Source organism: Larimichthys crocea, chromosome III (genome assembly GCF_000972845.2).
Source record: "Larimichthys crocea isolate SSNF chromosome III, L_crocea_2.0, whole genome shotgun sequence".
Classification (NCBI taxonomy): domain Eukaryota; kingdom Metazoa; phylum Chordata; class Actinopteri; family Sciaenidae; genus Larimichthys; species Larimichthys crocea.
In genome coordinates this window covers 39,889,917-39,911,424 of record NC_040013.1, presented here as the reverse complement: position 1 = coordinate 39,911,424, position 21,508 = coordinate 39,889,917, and the positions used below count along the sequence as shown (strand labels likewise).

At 37.9% G+C, this 21,508-nt stretch overlaps 1 protein-coding gene across 1 annotated transcript in view; it reads right to left on the bottom strand.

Annotated features, from left to right (window-relative positions):
- Positions 1-5,872: 5,872 nt before the first annotated feature.
- The window catches only part of doc2b (double C2-like domains, beta), a 123,099-nt gene continuing 107,463 nt past the window's right edge, over positions 5,873-21,508 (bottom strand). The window contains exons 6-9 of the mRNA XM_010737214.3: positions 18,100-18,257; positions 14,557-14,638; positions 12,902-12,998; positions 5,873-10,867 (exon numbers count right to left, since the gene is read on the bottom strand). Of these exons, the coding sequence (XP_010735516.1) occupies positions 10,734-10,867; positions 12,902-12,998; positions 14,557-14,638; positions 18,100-18,257 (471 nt within the window). The 3' untranslated portion in view covers positions 5,873-10,733. The remainder of the gene's footprint in view (positions 10,868-12,901; positions 12,999-14,556; positions 14,639-18,099; positions 18,258-21,508) is intronic.

Genomic DNA, 21,508 nt, shown 5'->3' with positions numbered 1-21,508 from the left:
CAGGTGAGACACAGTTGAAAGCTCTGACAACCCAAGCAAATGGACACTTGTATAGGGGGAAATGGCATGCTCAAGCAATTTGTTCAACGTTACACAAATCATATATAACGTCACAAACTCAGTTGCAAGATGAATACGAAACAGCTTTCAGGATATTTCTGGCTAGTTTTTTCAGGTTGGAACCATCCTTATCAAACTTTATGTTCAGAGTCAGTGTACTCTGAACTGTACATTTCATGCAAATGATGTGCTATTTATCTGATATAAGACATTCCCCATTATCCTGAACAAGGGAAGATGTCTTCTAAAAGCTTCATGAAAAGATGGTCCAGTACCATTTATGGTCAGAAACTCTTGTCTTCTTGACAGCCTCAGGCTCTAACCATCTCTTCCAACAGATGTATTTCCTACAGCTTTCAGACTTTGAGTCACTGTAGTTTCTGAGCACACTCAGCATTTTTCTAGATACAGCTGCCCATAAAAGGTGTATGAAACAACTTAACACATCATTCGCTGGCATTCAGAGGATTTCGTTACACAAAAATCCTGTAATATGGCACAGGAAACAGACCCAACAACCCTGCTATTATGTGATGCTTTATACCAAAGGATACCACAGTGATGAGAGCTGAAACATGGATTAGACAGTTTGGATTCATTCACCATGGTGTAATAAAAAAAAGAGAGTCTGGTATGTCTGCTGAGCAATTTTAATTATGTCTGGAACAACAAATGTGGAAATACTGCCAATGTTCTGTTTTTTTTACTAGTGTCATTTTAGTTGCAGCCAAATAGCAAGCAATAATATTTGCATATTATTTGTAGAACACAAACATTAGTTGGACTCATGTTGTTTAACCTTGCAAAGCACCTGGACTCCAATCATGAATTCAATCATGAAATTGAAAAACTGTAATTCCTCAAGCGGCCACTTGAGACAAACTGCAGAAGTGAATCAGTCTCCATATGCGCCTGTATTAAAATGACTCCACAGCAGAAATGAAAATGTTTACAGCCTGGTACAGGCAACGGTTTTGGTCTCTATAGCTAATTCCCCCATCTATGACAACTGTACTGGAGGTAATTTCTTTTTTTAATCACCCGTTCAAATGATATTTAAAGTTGACATAATTAACAGTGTGGCTGTTTTGATTGACAGGTAAATGCCATTATGGTGACTTAGATGACTTATTAGAGCACCCAGGCGTCATTCAGCCCGTCTTAGGTCCACCGATGATCCACGTCTTTGGCAATATTTAGATTAGCTGGGTAGGGAGAAGAAGCAGTACATCCAACATGGTGGCAGCCAGCTTCAAAGCAACGCTTCAAAGTCTGTGGGTGATGTCACTCATGCACTATCCATTCTTTATACTGTCATTGGTGACAAGTAACTGTTCTCTTAAAAAACAGTGCCAGCTACTAAAGTGTATGCAAAGTGAAGGCACTGAAGGCTTTTCTTGAACTGAAAAGACCTTTCCGCTCTTCTTCAACTGACTTTGGTGAACATTTGACTCCATTGAACTGTTTTTCCACCCATGATAGACATATGGTTCATCCAATCATCTGCTTAATAATTTTGTGTCTGACCTATTCCAAACAGTTTTCCACACTGATTCCCAGATGGTCTGTGCAGCAAACCATCAGGTTGGGTGCTCCAACGTAAACACATGTAATGCAGCTTACACTTTTAAAACTCCCTGCTTGAACCCCTATTGATATGCAGTGCATTGTAAAACATTACCCTCTTCCTCTCTCTGTTACTGCGTCAGTGAGACTTTAATCCTTTCCTGTTAGATTGTCTGTAATATCATTCAGGTCTCTGTCAGTTTAATGACACATTTAGTGACCTATTATCCTCGACAGAAGCATCTGTGCTATTGTTTTGTTTTTTTGAGGGGGGGAATGCTTAAGTGTTAGTCCATTTCACTAAATCTAATCTCTGTGAATGTGTCCTTGAGTGAAACTAGTAAATCTAAATGTTTCTTGGTAATCTTATGTCTTTAGATTCTGGTCAGAATGTTTTTTCCTGAGAAGATAAACTGTAAAGATGGTTAAATGTTAAAAGGTTTTGTTGCACTGTACAGATGCAAATTTTGAACAGCTACAGAAGGAACATGAGGAGGTTTTGTTCTGTGACTTTGTACCATATATCTGTAATGAATATTAGTCCATCTGGGTGTCTGAATCGTCAGACATTTTCCAGAAATATAATCAGGTGCTGAGAGTCAGAGATCTGACCTTTTCTCGGGGATTAAGAGAGCCACGTGTTTCAGTTTTGGATTTAATTAAATTCATTTGTGGATGTGAGATATTTTCATTGCTAATTTGAGAAAAAATGACTGAAGAAGATGATTGAAGTCTGAACTCATCATTTTTAGGAGTTTTTTGGTGTCATTAAAAAGGCTAAAGAGCCTCAGACAGAGGCATGTAAAATGGAGGACAGGAGTAAGCTCTAATCTCTTTCCCGTGACCCAGATGAAATCCTGAGAACAACCAGGGTGTTGGCAGGGCTCAGCCCACGTCTTAGAAGTACCTCCCTGCACCAGTACACACTGTGATCTGTGTAAACACAATTCTCAATGGATGAATGGACTTTGTACACAGTCAAGAACACAAAAATAAAAAAAGTTCATTGAGTATACCAGCAAGTAGTATATTTTTTTTGTCTAAGGTCTATTTTTAAAACAAGTATAACTCAACTACATTAATAGTATTATACATTTAGAATTGACTATACTTGGATAATAAAGGGCTAAAAAACCTCTTTTAGACCGATTGACCACTTCTGGCACAGTTATACAACAGTTGCTGTAACTGACACTGGGAGAACAGTGAATAAATCATAAATCTCTCTTACTTTTTCCTGTGAGACCTTCACCCTGCAGAGCGTCGAGTCCAGAAACAATTAAAGCAATTTTAGCTTAAAGCTAAAAATGTCTTTGTAAAGCAAAGTGGTCCATGATGAAAGGCAGTCAAGGCAACAGGTCTAATATAGCCTACAGGAGGTGATGTTGCATGCAACAGAGGATGACACTGGACAAAGATACTGTGGAAGCTGCAGGATTGAGAGAATGTTAAAGTCTACTGAAGTCTACTACTCAGTAAATTGGCAAACTGGATTAAGTTTGTTACTTAAATGTATCCAGATTAAGGCATTCAAATTCTTGTGTTTGTTTTTCCCCCACTGACAATATAACTAGTGGACAGAGCTTCTGAAATTGTGATGTGACACCAATACGACTGTTAACTGACAATAAGACTGTCTTAAACCTGCATTATTTCTAATGGACAGCAGAGGGCAGCTCCATTGGCTGCAATAATAAGATCCGATTACATTGAGCCTTATGGAGAAATGACCCAACTTCTCACTTAATTTATTACCTCAGTAGTTTCTTAATGATGGTTTCAAGTCTTCTGCCATACAGCATGATGCTGTTTGTAAATTAGATCAAAATGACGATAAAGCAGGCTATGCATTGTAGCCATAGTGCATGAACAGAAGTACAGGGCACAAAGTGGGAATGAGTTATTATTCATCTGATTATAAGTCAGTGTAGCATGAGAATTTTATTATTTTTTGGTAGAAAAGTTTCACAATGGGTCTTTAAAGCATTGTCAAGAAAATAATTTTATTAACAAAAGCTTCACATTTCATTTGCTTATTTTTATTGTTGCATCGATCTTGTGACAGCCTGTAATGTTCTCTTTTGCCCCTTGCCTTCATAGGCAGAGTCCTCTGAGTTTAACTGCAGGATTTAATGAGCCACCAGAGCCACTCGTTCATCATTTCATGCATTCTCCATTTGTTAGATAGATGGCTAAAAGCTCAGATTTTCTGTTGTCCTCAAAGACATAAATCACAAGTTCAAAATGTCCCCAAAATCCTACTCGAGAAAGTTAATGGGCATCCTCAGCAGTCCTGTATATATTCCCAAAAATATCCTTTTAATGTCAGCTGTCAGACAAAATGCCATCTCCTGCCACAAGACACATACAGGAATAATTGCATTTCTGCTCTCTGCCCTACATAATTGTCTTCACAGTTGTTTTGTCATGTTTACATACATACATAATTACATCACCTTAAACCTCCAGTGTTTAATTTATCCAGTGAAATATCTTAACAGGGTCTTTCAACAGACTGGAGGGAGTCAAAGAACAAATTTTACTTATCTTAGAAGAAAACCAGAGTTACATAACCCCTGGCAGTCTGCTCCTGTTGAATGGATTGCTATGAAATGTAGTATTTTCCGGATGAATCCTAAAAACATTGGGGATCACCTACCTTTATATCTAGTACTATCTTTAAGTCAAAACTTTAAATGCTAGCATGCCAATTTACTGACAACAATAAACGATTAAACATTTTATACTGCAGGAATCACATCATCACATCGTTCATCATAGCATAAGGTAGCAGTAAATTAATGATTAGTAATCTATATGAAATATATATATATATTCTTTTGATATACTAAATATACTGGATGTGTAAAATCTTATGATGCACTTAAAGTCTTGAATCTATTCTAGTACTCAATCAGCTATGCTAAGCATACAGACATAAACTTGCGTGATCACTCTGACCTTGTATTAACAGGAAACACAGCAGTCGTGTTTCTTCCCGTTGCTTCCAAGTCAAAATACATTAGACTGTCATCACTGATCTGACAGGAACCGCCTGCTGTTTGCAAGCATCATTAGCATGGACCTTGATCTGAGTTACAGAAATATGTAACAGGAAGTTATTGTGCAGTACTTTAGCTATTATTTGGTCCATTTTCTTAGTTCGCACACTAAATATATGATTGATTGATGCATTCAGCAGAGGGTGCAGGACCAAACTTTTTACTTTCTTGTCCTGAGGTGGTCCCTCATGCCTGGGTGCTCCACCGAAGCTTCCCGACAAACCAGCAATAGACCAAAAAAGTATAAGAATTCATGCTTCACTCACAGTCTTTTGGTTTTTATTCAATCATTTAAACATATCTTGTTGATGCTATGATCCTTGCTAATGAAACAGATAAGGGTTTAGTGATGTGTCTTTTACTCAAGTTAATTAAAAAAAATAGATCCTTTTTGTCCTAGCTGTCCATGCTTTTATTTTTTAATGTTTAGATTTCTATATTGCCCTCAGCACAGGTATTACTCAGGCATCCCCCCCATCACCTTCAGCTGGTCTAAAATGCTGCTGCTATGAATATCACCATTAACGCAAGATCATATAACCCCAGGACTACATGACCAGGCCCCAACCTGTAAAAAAAACAACTACTAACCCTTTATGGGTCTGGGTGTTCTCGTATATTGGCTGATAATGGTTTTCTGGTCATTCCCAAAGCCTGAGCTATCAGGCTTTTGTATTCCAGGCCCTCAAACTCTGGAACAACTTACCTGCTGTGATTAGGCTTGCTAAAACTGCTGTTTTAAAAAAAAGCATTTATCTTTGTGAATTGTATTTGATTATGTTTTATTCATTGTCATTGAGTTTTATTTTTCTGTGAAGTGCATTGTAACATTGTTAAGATAAGGGCTGTGCAAAAAAGTTTCTTCTATTCACAGCACACTTTGTCTGAAATGGAAATGTGCTTTTGTTTTATTTCTTGACAGGATTTTTCTGAAATGGTGTATATTTTGTCCATTTGCATGTGTTTTTTCTGAAATTTAAAAGGATTGCAACACACTGTATCTAAGCTATTCATTCTAATAATCAAGTCTTTGAAATGCATGCAAGCAAAAATGAAATAGAAACAAGGAAATGCCCATTTGGCATAGGACTAAAATATAATTTGAGACAATGCATTTATAGTCATACATTCAACAAACCAGAATAATGCAAACAAGTGCCTGAGTGTTAAAAAGGAAACAAAACAACAAAGGAGAGGTTTTAATTCACATCAAGTCACGCTTCCAGATAGTCAATACAGCAGCCAAACAGGCAATGCGATAGTGTTCAAAGGTACAAAATGTTGTCCAGAAGAAAGACTGACTTATAGCATATTCTTAGATATTCTTAGAGCATCCACAGTCGTGTATTTTGTTTTTTTTATACCGAAAACAGTATCAAACATTAGGCAAAGTCTTCTCATGACAAAACCAAGAACAAATGCATGCAGTTTTGTTGGTTTTTTTTTTCATAATATTGAGCTTGCATACAAAGGCAGACAGGTTACAAAATCAAAATCACATGTCGGTTGTATTCATTACATATTCATCAGAGAGAGAGGGAGAGAGGGGGATCACTGTTGTGTCAAGGAATATATTGAGATGCCAACAAGGTTTCACAGCCAGTTTGTGCCTCACAAATCAATGTGGCTGAAGAGGCTCTTAACACTTAAAGAAAGCGGAAATGTGAGGGCTGTTGTAATGCATTAAACATTTCATTCCCAAGCTTTGAAGGTGTCGAAATCAAATTTTCCTGAATATGATAGTTCTACATCAACAGTACAGCTATTTTTCAACTATTGGGCAAGAAGGGTAAATAATATAAAAAGAGTGAGTTGAAATGATGTGATTATAAAAACAGTCAGTGACACTGATAGAGTCGACATGCTTCCTCAGAACAAACGTGCCTGACAGTGACGTGAAGTAATGACAAAAAGCTGTTAGCTGAATTGCAAGCCTGACAGGAATCTTGAACATTACACGAGGATTATTTGTGTGCCGTTTCTGCATTGCCAGTCAGTGCACGGTGGAAATTTACAAGAAAGGTTGGTGTGGGGACATGCAGAAAAGGTCATACTGCGGAATCAAACTCATAAAATCACAAATACATGGCATGCATCCCAGCCTACTGATCCATGAGGGCAACTCAAGTTGGGAGTTTTTAGTCCTGGTAAGTTTCTAGGAATGCACAGGGACCCGGGGTATCAGACTTTAACATAAAATATTGAATAAAAAAAAAAAGAAAAAGAAAAACATAAATAATTAAACAGGTTAGAAGGAGTCAAAGAAAGGTTTAAGGTATTATATAAATTGAGTGACAAAGCCCCTGGTAGTTTGCTCCTGGGCTGTGAGTTCAACCATCTCTATTCCCACATATGTGTGCCCAAATACAGAGCTTTAATTCGACATATGAACAATATCAACAACACAGAGCACTAAGCTGCACATTCTTAGAGGATTTACTGTGGAATAGAAGGGGTTAAACATGTACATTCGTTTTGATACATTTATAGTGGAGCTGCTTACATTAAAAAATTAAAATAAAACCTCAACATATGCAACAACATAGTAACAATATACATACACAGCTATTATATTAAAAATTCTGCCCTTCTCACCCCAGCCCGTCTTAGCAAAGCTTGAATTGGACGACTGAACAATCGCACTGACTTTAGCAAAGGCCCTTTCAGCAGCAAACTTGAACTTCAGCAACAACAGGCTGTTGTAAACAATACATGCTTTTGTTGTTATTATTATAATATTATTGTATTAATTATTATTTTTTTTATATTTGACGTAAACTTTATGTTTTTAAAATTCGGCCCTTTTGACAAACAGCAGGTGCATTTTCAGCCATGTTACTGTTGAAAATGCTGTCAACAAGTTTTTTTGTTTTGTTTGTTTGTTTGTTTTTTTGTAATTCTTGAAACTCATTTTCTGTAGTGTAAACAATAAGCTGCACACACAACCACAGAGCTGCCCAATCATGTGGTATTGTGGCTGGACAAGTGATTTTCACCAGGCGGGTCACCCACTGGATTTCATTTCAGCTGTTGATTACAGCTGCTCTCTATCAAGCAGGCTCTCTACCTTCCACACAGTGAAGTAAGGCTGTGTGATGTTTCCACCTCTGTGCCGAATCATCAGCACAGATCATCAGGTGTATATGAGACGGACTCAAAGCAGATATTACATGACTGTGCTCTCAACTGCACTTGTTCGACTGACCGTCTATTCCAATTTGACTCACTCTCTGGGGCCATTTGAAATAAATGTAATCTCGCCCTTGAAGCCTGAAGCCCTATTCTTTAAAGCATTCATTATAAATAAAATTACTTCTGACCACAGACATTCAGCCAGCTGATTCAAAACAGTGTGTACCCATGTTTCATCTCCATCTTTTACTTGAATTTCTAAATGCATAAATAAGAAACTAGCTACTTTGAAGTCTGGGTAGGATAACTGAATGGATTAAACACTTGTAGGGCCTTGACATCAGGATTACCACAAAACTGGGCAGCTCTATAGGTTAGGGGTTGCACTGAAAAATCAGTGAGTAAACCAAGCAGGTGGTGCTATTACACCTGGCAGTCTCATATTGATTAGTCTATACAGAGACACACAGGAAAGCAGTGTTGTAAGTAGCCTTGTAGAGGCCTTTAGGCAATGTTGATTTTTTTGTATTTTCTTTCTAACAGTTTGCTTCCAGGCAGAAATTTGGTTAACTTGTCATCGCATCAACTCACAGGTGAGCCCTTTCAGCAGAACATATGGCTATCAACTGCCAAAATCTGTCTCCTTATACCTATTAAGCTTTAGATTTTGGGTTGTTGTTGGTATGGTTATGGTAAGAGGGCTGAAGGCCTCAGTATACTTCAAACATGGTGCTTGTCTTGTGATGTAACAGTGTCTGAGACCCTTCTTTTTTGATGGTGGAAAGGGCGTCAACAATGCTCACTGCATGTAAAGATGAATGGCCAAAGGCAGAGAAACAGTTTCAACAATTTTGCCATTTTGCGCTGGTTAGACATCATTTGAAGCCAGAGTCTACACAGTAGTGATCGAGGTCCCACCCATATACCCACCAACCTAATCATGAGCAGGGCTCAGCTGTAAATCATGACGTGAAACCCCCTTTTTATAGCATCAAATAACCAATTAAAACCAAACATATCAGCATGATAACAAGTACCCAAAATGACAGAAACCATGTGTTGTGGTTTATGACCCGCTACTGCATTTCGTTGTCTAAGTACTTGTTACTTTGTTCAATGACAATAAAGTTGAATCTAATCTAATCTAATACTCCAGCGAGCCTCCAGGGGGCAATCAAAATGTTTTAGCTTCAATTTGGTTGAGCTGTCAAAAAAAACAACAACAAAAAAACCCTGTTTCTGCAGCGTCCTAGCCAATAAAATAAGAGCAAGCTCACATTCCTGGTAGACTACTTTCGAAAGTTCACAAATGCAGCCCACTGATTTTTATTTTTATTTTTTTAACGCAGGGTTGTTTTGTCTGACAGCTCAAGGCAGCATTTGAACTTCTCTCTCAAGTTTTTTCTTTCATTTCTCTTGCACATACTTTTTTTCCCCACTGTTAATTTGTAATACTATGTACAACACCCCACATGCCTTCAAGGAGAGACAGTTTGAAAGTATGTGCTATTATTGAATGACTCATTACGTTGACTACAAAGACCAAAAACAACAAACGCAGTAGATGGACCGTGGAGGTAGTGGGATGCAGAAGGAGGAGGCTATGACGGCAGGCTTTTAGCTACTCAAGTGTGGACATCAGAAAATGTATTAACACTTTTGCTTTTAGTGAAGTTTATACGTCCAGATTAAACCACAAAATACATTATTTATAACTGCTCTCCAGAATGAAACATAGTGGCATTTTCTTTGATACCTTAAACTGAGAGGATGACATTGTTCGTCATTGCCTTGAAAAAACATTCCCTGATGTCACATCTTTGTGGTTAAGGTTTGGTTCGGTTTAGGCACAAACAGTTAGGGAATGGGCATGGTTAAAAGGAATAGGTGTTAGTAGGAAATGAGAAGTGAAGCAGTTTCCCATATCAAATTCCAATCTTTGGCTGACCCAGCCTACCACCCTGACTGTCTCCCTCTGTTGACGTCGTGCCTCTGTAATGTCATTATTACATTCTTTGCCCTTGATGGACAAGAGTCGTCATTTCTGTGGCCACTAGAGGTCTTTGACAACAGTCTTGGTCAAACAATTCAGCTCATTTGAAGCATACTGAGGCCTTAAAAGCAAGTTCTGTGTTCCTATGACATTGTTCTCACATGGCCAAATGACTCAGACAAAAGAATAAATGCTGCTTATATCTAAACCTACTTGCAGTTGTGGAAGCCACATACTGTACACAGTGGCTGAACAACAACAGAATCTATGCTACCCAACACTTTTACAATCATATTAAAGTGCAACATCTTCGTTTATTGAACAAAATAAAAATCTGTGGCTGATTTGTTTACTCAGATGCTCTTCTACAACACTAAATGTTAGAGTCAAGCCGACAGAATATGGGTGATTTACTTGAGATGAGAACTATTCCATTAAACATCTTTGCAAACTCCAGCAGTATGAAATTTTGCTACATCCGTTGTTAGATTCTCCGCATATTACCACCAAGATGATAGTATGAAGGTTTAGTTTGTGCTGTTTTGAGGGACTAGTGAATCTAGCTGCTGATCTTAATGGAAAGCATTTAATTGTTTGCTTTACTAATCATACAAGAAATCAGAATTATGAATGCTACCAATCCCTGTGATTCATTTTGTGAATTGAATTTCTCTCATAAGAAAACAAAAATGAGCAGTCGTGCAACCCCTATTGTATATGTGAAAGAGTTGTGAAACACAAACATAAGGTTTTAGATATTTTTAAATGAGCCCTGTTAAGAGGAAATATATTCCCAAAGAGGTGTCACAAGTCGCTGTGGCCAACATCCGGAGAAGAAGAGGAGGGGTTAGGAAAATAAAGGGAGGAGTCCTATCTGGGAGACGGGGAGAGAGCCAACAGGTTAGACAACAGGATGGTCTTCAGTCATTTAATGAACCAGGTAATTCATTGGTCAACGTGTGCCAGCGTTCAATTTTCTTGTCCTTGTTTTTGAGGCAGTCAAACCAGTGTTTGAGCCTCTCTCCGTTTGCATTGATACCCAGAGATACACCACCTGAAAGAAGAAACAAGGAGGACGTGAGTCATATGCCGAATGCTCAGCAAAATGTGTGGGAGACTTTGAATGCGTCACAGTATAAAAGAGTGAAAGGATAAGAGCAGATCATTATAGTGTCTTAGCAACAGCACAGAAACGGTGAGCACAGGTATGACATTAAAGATGTTGTGAAGAGTTTATAAGTTGTGACTTATGGTTTGTTAATGGTTTAGAAATCATAATATTGATGAACAAATCTCTCTTTGAGGTCCATTGAATAGCTTTTCTGACACAACAGCTACTAAAAGGCCCTTGAGCAGGGGTTGAAAATACATTTCTTTTGGTATTTGTATGTTACTGAATATTTCAATCTTATGCGACTGTACTTCTACTACACTACATTTAAGAGGGAAATATTATACTTCTTACTCCATGATATTTCTTTGGAAACTGTGGTTGCAGATTTTAAATACGTACAACGAGTATATAAATCAAATGCATTACATTTATACACAGTAAATATAACCACCTTATTGTATATGAAATAATTAGAAATAATTAAGATTTCTGTACTTTTACTTAAGCACAATTCTGAATGCAGGACTTCTAAGGTATTCTTGCTTCTAAGGGAGTAAAGGTCATCCACCACTGTCAGATGAGGTCAGATTGTTTTTTCAGCTGCTGTGATTATGATCAGGAATTAAACCTGAATCACAAACATTAATGAATGCTTCAGAGATCATAATTTAGAGAGGAGAACACATGTTACTGATTGGTCAGGAATAACAACCCATTAAAACACAGACATAGAGTTTCAGGCTTGGTCACTGAGGGATGAGAGCATGAAATTTGTCCTGCTATCCGAGGCGAAGCAAACTTAACTCAAGGTCCACATAGTAGCCTTTTCTGGACTTTTAAACCACATCTGTTGGGTTATCATGACATTTCTATGTCCCAAAGAGGAACAAGGGAGTTTAAGGGTGTTTTGAAGTGGGGTTGTATAAGGTACTTATCTTCAGCCAGTGTATTACAGTACAGTAGACAACAGTTGACATGATCCTAGTTTGGGGAAGCACACGGGTAACTAAGAAATGTCAATGGGGGCAGAAATAAAACATAGTTTTGCCACATAAAAAAGGCAAACCTAAAAAGATCTGTATCAGTTTTATATCACTCTCATTTTCTCTTTTTCTCTTGCAGAATATTGGAGGTGTTGGTCCACTGCTAATGTGAGTTGGGATCCAAGTGTATGTTTATGTTAAAACACAGAAGTCCCAAAATAACGATGGAGACACTGGTAAACCAGCATGTCCTGTGTTCTGAGAGGTAAAATTACTGTTTTTGTCAAAGGAGTCTGGTGGCTTTGGACAGAGCATAGATCAATATAAACACTTCAGTTTCCTGTTGGAGAAAGCTGTCTGGCGACTGGGTAAAGTGCTGAAAATACTCTAAATATAGATTACACTGAAAATGATATTGATTTTTTTTTTTTAGGTGACTAAAATTTGTTTTGTTGCTGTCCCTGTCAATTGCAGTACATAGCTTAGCTTGTCCAAACTGGTGGTGTGCTGACTGCCGTCTGTAGGTAATATTGACTATGAATAAGTACCTCACACAACACCACTTAAAAAAAATTTCAAACGTAGATTAAGCTCTAACCTTTAGGTTTTCCAGCCTTGTCATTTGTCTGTTTTGTTCCTTTATTTTTTGTTTTCAACAATATGTGTTAACTTGATTTTAAATGTAATAATTACTTTTTACTACTTTGACAAATAAATGATTCCCTAACTGTAGAGGGATTGCTTTGAAATATGTTTGGACATCATGTTTAAACAGAGCACATGATGGGAGGCCGGTTAGTTCGCAGCATGGCTCAGTGCTTGTTTGTTTCCCAGCCACCAGCCTCAGAGAGAGCTGTGCAGATGGCAGACTCAGCTGGAGAGAAGGCCAGTGGTGCTGCTGATGCTGAGGAAGATCAGTCAAAGCTTATCCCACGCCGTCGTCATCTCTCATGAAAGCAGAGCTGCCCTGCAACTGTTCCCCCGTGCTTACCTATGAAATCGTTGGACTTTCCGATGTCGTAGTCCCACACGGTCACCTCCAAGGTCTTTTTGGTGAGGTCTGCATATTTTATGTCGTAACAGAACTCCTACAGAAAATGAAAGAGCAGAAAACAAGGGCTTCAGTAGTTAATTTCTTCAGTATGTATTCATGTATATAAACAGTTAAATTTTTCATCTATTCATATCACGAAGTAGGAGGCCTAAAATGTGTGTTCAAAGGTCCTAAACACGTTGAATGACGTTCATTCTGCTTCATCTCTCTCGCAACAAAACAACCATCTGTATGGTGTTGGGTTTGCATAATTGTCATTACAAACCTGAATGCATTTGACATTTGTTTCATTTTCCGGTGAAATTGATTCACATAATTCTGAGCGCCTCATTGACTTTTAATTTTTTTGTGTCTGTTGTGCCTAAAATAATATGCAGGTTAATGTTGTGCAATAGTTGCCTTTCCTCACTCTCACATCCAGTCCTATTAGTTCAGGACACTTAGACCCATTCAATAAACTACAGATGTCAGATGTAACCTGTTTGGAGCACAGAGGAATTAAATGTAAAATACACACATGGGTACTTGTGTGAATGACAGTATAATCAATAAAATACACTGTCCACTAAATGAAACATTTGATATCAATTTGGACTTTATAAAGGAGGTGCATTTATTCTGCATTTCAATCTGTAGTTCAATCAAGGTTGCTACTCCACCTTAATGAAATCGATGCCTTGATATGGAGGAGGACCTCATTGCTCGTCTCTGACAGAAAGGCCAAGAGGTGATGGAGGAATATGGGCGGAAAAAATGTCAGAGGAAATGTCAAGCCGCTGGTCTGTGTCAGTGTTTGGCCAGGGCCGTCTGATCGTATACAGGCAGATACTTCCGAGCCAAGCTACCTTGTGCCATGACGCACTGAGGTGCCTGTTCAGCCTTGAAAATGGGTTTGACATCCTTCTGCAAAAACATGTCTGAGTCCTCAAGGTCTTTAGCAATGCATTTCTGATTTCAACAGTATTTCATTAAAAAAAAAATATAGTAAGAGTTTAACAAAAAAAAAATGTTATGATTCAAATGTTGCTAAATTCTGATTGGAGCACAGAAGCATGTGACTTCACCAAACCAGTGGGAAGAACAAAGACAAAAACACAAATAAGGAAATCACTTATGAAAAGTTGAAAACAGTTTGGCAGCAAATTGTACGTTCATGTTGGATCACATCACTCATGGTGAGAACCTGATTGAGAAAATATATTTTTAGAACCTTTAAATAAATGATACAGATGCTGACACATAAGCCCTGTCAACATCAAACAAAGACTTCCAGCAGATGAGAGAAGATATAAAGTATCTGTGCTGCCAGAAGATATCGATGACCTTTGTGACCTACATCTACCTACATCCACAGACAGCTTCAGTTCTGCTGCTCTCTCAAAAAAAAGTAATCTCACCATGAATTCAGAAAAATGTGTTTCTTTTCGATCTGACTAACCTCTCAGAATGGATTTTGTAGGCCTTGGGGTTATGGAGGTTGCTGACACGCAAAAGCACCGGATAAATGCTCAAGTAGGTAAAAGAAAAATCGGCAAAAAACACTAAATGGATGTGGAGCTGCAAGGTTTTCGCACTACAGCGGTGGTTTATACCTCGTTGAACTCAGGATTGAGCGTCTTCTTTTTCACAGCAGTCTTGTGCTTTGACTTTTTGTTCTCGTCAGGCTTCAGATACCTGCATGCAGGAGAGCAGAGCAGAGAGGGAAGAGGGAAAGACTTATTACAGGACGAGCAGGGAAAAAATATAACAGATTGATTTATTAAATATCTGTACAAGCCTGATGTATCATTTGAATGTAAATCCTCATATACAATGTAAAAGCATCATTCTGCTCATTTCTGTCCTCTAGAGGGTGCTGTGGTACCGCCCTCTATCCAGCCATACAGTTGCATTACATTACACACACTACATTATATATCTGACTTTAATAGACTCCACCTGTGCTTTTATTAAAGACATTTCTTTCCACAGTTGGTAATAAATAGATGCTGCTGTGTCATCACCTCTCAAAAACAGGTCTTCTCCATCAAGGCTAATGTCAAACACATGGATAGTTTAACAACAAAATTTCATTTTAGTGTCTTTTGATAACATTACAGAGGTGAAGACCACTCGCCTCGTAACAATAAAACAGTTTGTCAGTCGATATCCCCACTGTATCACAGCAGTGCAGTATATAGTTTCTTTAAAGCATTAAATATCAATATGAGGTTTTATGAGTACATTTTTAAATCATCTTTACAGTTTTCAAAGGTTACTTAACCACTTCATGTGTTCTTACTACACACAGTTTCCAGTCTATTAGGTACAACTAATGCAGAATATAAAGCACCTAATGTTAAAGCTAATGCAACTGTCCTGCAATATATCTAATCTATCTGATATTTAACTGTTTTAGAGGACTTCATGGTCATTTTGGAGGCTGTAATTTACAGTGTTTAAATGTGTTGTGTTATGGTGAGAGGTGTTTCCAATATTTAGTCTACTCCAAACTACAACCTTTAAAATGGCCAAAAGGTTGAACCGAAAATCAGCCTTCACGAGGGGAGAATGTATTTGTTTAGGTGTAAAAAACTGGCAACTGAACCGTGTTGTGAAATGCAATGTAGATCTAAGTTGACACGATTGTCATTTGTTGCTGGTGTTCCCAAAACATTGTGTTTACTTATCAGTTTGCATTCACTGCAGTCCATGAGTCAGTGGTGAAAACACATTGTTAGTGCTACTGTTGCTCTGGGTACAGGCGTTGGTGTTTATGAATGTACATCCAGTGTGTGTGTGTGTGTGTGTGTGTGTGTGTGTGAAGGTGGGGCTTTCTGCTCCTGTTCTGCTTTCATAAATGATGCAAAAGGCAGATTGTACTCATATGAGACCCTGAGTGGTGTAGTGTATGTTTGGCCAATAATGCTCATTCTGATTTCGTATATTTCAGTGCAGTAAACAATTACAGTCGCTTGTCACATCCCTCTTCTTTTACTTTTACACGCTCACTGAGCCCACACACTCTCCACTTTCCCAAGGTAGCACAGAGTCTTAAAGGGAGGGTAAGTGGGTTATTACTCACATACGTACCCCTGGGGGAAAGAGGGCTGAAATTGTTGATGAGGATATTGCAGTGAACCTAATTGTTGTCATGTAATGGGACTACTGACCCCCAGGCAAAACAAGCTTAGAGTGAAAGTTAGGATGCAAGCAATACTATTGTGCAATACAATGCTTTTAAATGTTATTGCACTGCGTAAATTGCTGCAATTTTGCTGTACTGCCATTATTATGTTTTTTTTCAGCAGCTGTGCAATGAAACCAAACATTCATTCTTAAGAATATCTTTACCTCTCAGCTTAATGAAATGCACTTGTCATTGACTGAAGAGCATCGATCGGCATTTACTCCATTGTTTCTCATGCCGACTACCATGTTTGACGAATGTGCGTCTGCAATCTACATTCATAAAATTAAGAATTAACTCGAAATTATCAAAATGTCAGAGCAAACCATTTACAGTTGAGGTGGCAGCTGTGACTTGATGCATCAGATAAACTCTTGCTAGACGTGTTCTGCTGAAAGAGGAGAGAAATCATGCAGCCATGTCTGTCTGACAGAGTATACATTTCCTTTATTCCCCCTCACATGAGCTTGCCAGTAAATCTATTATCTGTCCTTCAAGCTTCAGGGAGATTTTCTCAACCTCAAACTGTTGGAAAATTGTTGCCAGCCCCTCTCCTCCTCCTCGTGCTTTTGTTCTCAAGGTGTGCGCACCAGAGTCGGAAATTAATTGCACTTTCATTGCTCACCCAGATGAAAGACTTGGGAAATGTTCAGGTGTGATAAATAGGACTCGCCTTCAAATTGCAGCCCTGCGGATGGCCTCTTGTGCTGTGTGTCTTTCATGCCACTGATAATCACAGGTAGTCTGCCTCTTTTCTGCTAAAACATCAGCACTGCCAGCTTATCTATTTCAGCACTTCTACAGTGCTTTGTACATTCACTAAAAATAACACGGCCATGACGAGCATCAGCTGTTTTGAGGAGAAATGTTTGTCGAGAAGAAAGAAGTAATCAACAGGTGGCTTTATGTGAAGACAACTCACATTTGTATATCACGGATGTGGTAAATGTACAAATCCTTTTTTCAAAGTATATCAATTCAGGTTTTTGGGAAACCTAAGGATGGCAATGATACTTTGTTCCACAGTAAGATATCCCGATGACTGAAGCCCAATCTGACATTGCTTCAGTTTAGAACTTTGACTTTGCGTCTTTAAATTGCCAATGCTCACATGTTTTCTTCAACCAAAGGCATGGCTACTGAAGGACAAATGGCGGAACATGACATACAAATGGTAAGTACCATATTATGCCAGTGTATTAATTCACCTGTGCTTCAAGATTGAGGGTGAGAGTTTCTTTGTGTCTTTGTTGGCTTATCACAGCCCCTCTTTTCTGACTCAGACTTTCTTGTTTGTGTCTGATTGCTGTTTCTTTATCTTTAAAACTGGCCAAGTAGTTAAAAACATTTCACATAAAACCTCCCAGAATGTAACCAGGTCTAGATGGAAGAATTAGTTCAACATCAAAAACATTAATTTAACTGATTCTCTTTCACATTTAGCCTGATGAATAATAATCTTTAATATGAAACGACTCCCTTGATGTCTTCCCAATATCGCCTGATATCAAAGTTCGTAAATTCGCTCTGCTCTACTTTCAAAAACCGTGACAAAACCAGACACTGTGGATAAAACCAGTATTTTAATATGGCAATGCATCAGTGTCGACTTCAAATGATGTTAGATTCAGGTAGATACATTGGTCTCTAGTGATTGATTAGGGACAATCGAACCCTCCTCCCCCAGGGAAACTGATTAGAGTGGAAATTTAATGATGCTGGTGAGTCCCTGACCCGCTGGTGCAAACATAAGGTCAGATTTTGTCCTTGTCCTTTGATTGATAATAATGAATCTATAAAAATGATTGTAGATTCTGCAAAGTATTGAGTTTTGTTTTATCTTTTTCTTTCCCCATGAGTTGTTTGAATGATGGCCCCGGATTTTAGTGATTAACTTGGTGAGTATAATCTTATTACTACTGATAGAAATGATGGCGATGATCCAGCTTCAGTTTTGCATACTGACGTTTTAACGTAGGGGTCGGAGAAACCATTGGCATCCATGGCGGCGAGGTGAGCACAGCGTATAATGCCCACTACCAGGCAAGACTTCTGGGTGTTGTATTTAAGAGAAATCATGATGCGTCCTCGCTCCTCCAGGGACTTGTCTTCTGTCTTGTTGACCTGCAGAGGTACAAATGACAGGATTTTGAAATAACAGTCAACCAAATGCTGGTATGTAAGCTACCGAGTGGCTGCCAACCAGGTTTCCCTCTGAGCAGCATCATTTGCTACTGTTCTTCATTTCTGGCATCATCATCAGTTGGGATTTACTCAAAGCTTTCATTTCCCATATGCTATTAATCCATGTAGACAACAAAGTCATTTTTCAGGAAATGTTTTTACTCTGTAAACCCTGGATTTAATTAAGTTTTTAAATCCCAGGAGTTTGTTTTGTCCTCTAAAGCATTTTGTAAAAGTAAGTTGAATTTAAAAAGTCTACAGCAGCTACAGCGCTCGTGTTCTTGACAGTTGTGTGTCCTGAAAATCAGCCCAACACTGATTGGCTGATTGATGTCATCTCCGTTGTAGATGGTGAATTAATAGCCTCATCAAAATTAATTTGCCATGTTCTTTAGAGACAAGATAAACAAGTGAACTGACACATGACCTGTGTGAAGAGTGTGTCTGCTTTTATTCCACACCAGTCCTCCTCGCTGATGAGCATAAATTCAACAAGAGAACCGTCCAAATTCAAACATTTTTGTTTGTTTGGTTGATTTGACATTTGATATTTTCACATTTTCTTTTGTATCACTGATGTTAGTAATCTTTATCTTAGTGACACCATAACCCCTCATTTTAGTCCACAGATAGCACCAAACCTTAACACAGGCAAACAATGCCTCAAAAATAGTAGCTCAGTACCTGTGTAATTGAGCTTCAGCGATAAACTAACATCAACCATGCCAGTAAAGATCATTTTATTTGAACTGGATTAAAATAGTTTGTGTAAATTTGATGTGGGTATTCCAAAAAGGAAATTCACAATCTATACAGAATAGTTTACAGTCCACGACTGTGACACAGAGAGTCCTGAGACCCATCTAGGGTTATATCTAGGCAACAAAGTTACTTTAATTAATGTTATGGAAAGTTCACAGTTTTAGTTAAATGTTAATAATCATGTTGTGTTTCTTAATTCAAGTCATTTTTTTCTCTATTAAACCAAGACCATGACCTTTACCTAACCTTTACTAAGTGTTGGCAGTAATTAAAGTAGACCACAGACACCTATCCTTATCGTCTGCATCACTGACGCAAAAACCGGGTCGCTTTCCATTGTCCCCAGAGCTGAGCTACATGAACAAATTATCAACACCACTTTGGAAATAGAGAAGAAAGACACATGTTCACTTAAGAGTTGAAGGAACAATATGTCAGATATTTCAGAGATTTCATCAGAGATTAAGGATGCATGCTCAACAGAAATATGAGCTTCTTGACAACAACACTAGTCAATATATTTTTTCTTTTAAAATTTTAGTTATGAAGTCTTTGAATTCAAGTATCGAAATCATGTCATATAATCATCATCAATAAACAGCGGGACCTGCTCGGTTCTTACTGCCAGATAAAGGCTACTTTCCCGGGGTAAGTGAGCCACAGAGTCCATATGGAGGACTTACTGGGTCACAGTGACATTTAGCTCTAAATTCTCAAAAGTTGCCAAAAACAAGATGACCACATTACTGTTGCTTAAAGGAGATGACTCTCCAGTGTTTTGAATTGGACTGCATAAATATCACTGTTAGAAGTAAGGTTACATATTGTTCCTTTAAACTGACATTGTCACAATTTTATATTGAATTAGGGAAAAGGCAAAAGCTATTAAAATTACGTGCATTGCGTAATAATAATAAGTAACTACAGCAGGTTTTGACATTAGGGTGGAGGGACGAGTATCTTTAATATTAGAGGAAGATATTAGGAGAAAAAGCACACGTTTGGTCATTCATTTAGTCTGTATAGAAGTCTCGTAAATCAACTCTTATAATATTGTACCTGGTGGCAGATGGAATTACTTAATGAAAGCGAGGCTTGGGAACCTATGAATGGTATCATTGTTCTTTGGCTATGACGCTGTGCAATCAACAGTTACTTCACACTGATAAGTTAAAAGTGACTGAACAGTAAAATTCCTACATTTAGATTTTCATCTCTAGAGTTGAAACTATGTTATTTCAATAGCGTGGCCTATGATATGACTGATTAGCTGATTGATTGGATGGGTGGTTGAACACTTGAATAGTGGATCATTCATCAGCTCATTCATTCATTATATTCTGAAGATCTTCAAGCTTGCAGTTCTACCTCCAGCCTTGACATATGGGTCCATTATCTCTGCCTGAAATCAACCATCCAATCAACCATCAATCAGCTCAGTTTGATGGCTCAGTCGGTTCTTGCTTAATGGTTAGTGGTGAAGTAGCAGTTAACAGACATCATAATGTTATTATATTGGTATGATTGTCTTTTGTTCTAATACTTTAAGTAATTTGCAGAGGACTTTAAGCTCTTCAGAGAGAAAAATACATACTTCAGCATTTGACTTTTTAAAGAAATGCAGCCCAGGCCTCTAAGAAGCTATCTGAGCTTTGTTTTTCCCCACTATGACCAATGACTTAGAAATGCAATTTACCACCAACACTCCCACAGTTGCTGATTGCAGAAATATGCATTGGGTTTTTCTGTGCATCAGCACATTTATTCTAAGTACAAGACCCTCTATATCAGCAGAGAAATTGGACAGGCTTAACAACTTCAAACTTATCAAGAGCTACTTGAAAGTGCACTGACCAGTGGAAATGCGGGCATTGGGACTGTGAGTTTATTCGGTTTGGTTTGTACCATTTCAAATGGATGTTCATTAGTTTTTTTTTCTGTCTCATTCAACTTCTCTTTATGACAAAGTGCCAATTTCTTCACACTCACACTAAGCTATAAAATGAAACTTAGGAGACATATATATATATATATATATATATATATATATATATATATATATATATAATATATATATATATATAATATATATATATTATATAGTTCTAGAAAAAGTAGTTTAAACACTTTGTTTTTGACCAAATTAGATTAGATAGATTTTTATCATCCACACAGTGGGGAAATTTACTTATGACAGCAGCAAAAAGAAAAGTGTACTAAACACTACAGAAATTAAGTAGAAAAAATGGCAACAACATTATGAACAGACAGAAGTATCTTGTAACCTACACAATAAACAAAAACAAACAAACAACTGGCAAACAACAGACAATGTGCAAAACAAGTACTTCAGATAAAGTGGCATGATATAAAAAGAATTGTAAGGTAAAGTGACCATGGTATGAAAATATTGCAATGTAAGTGACCAT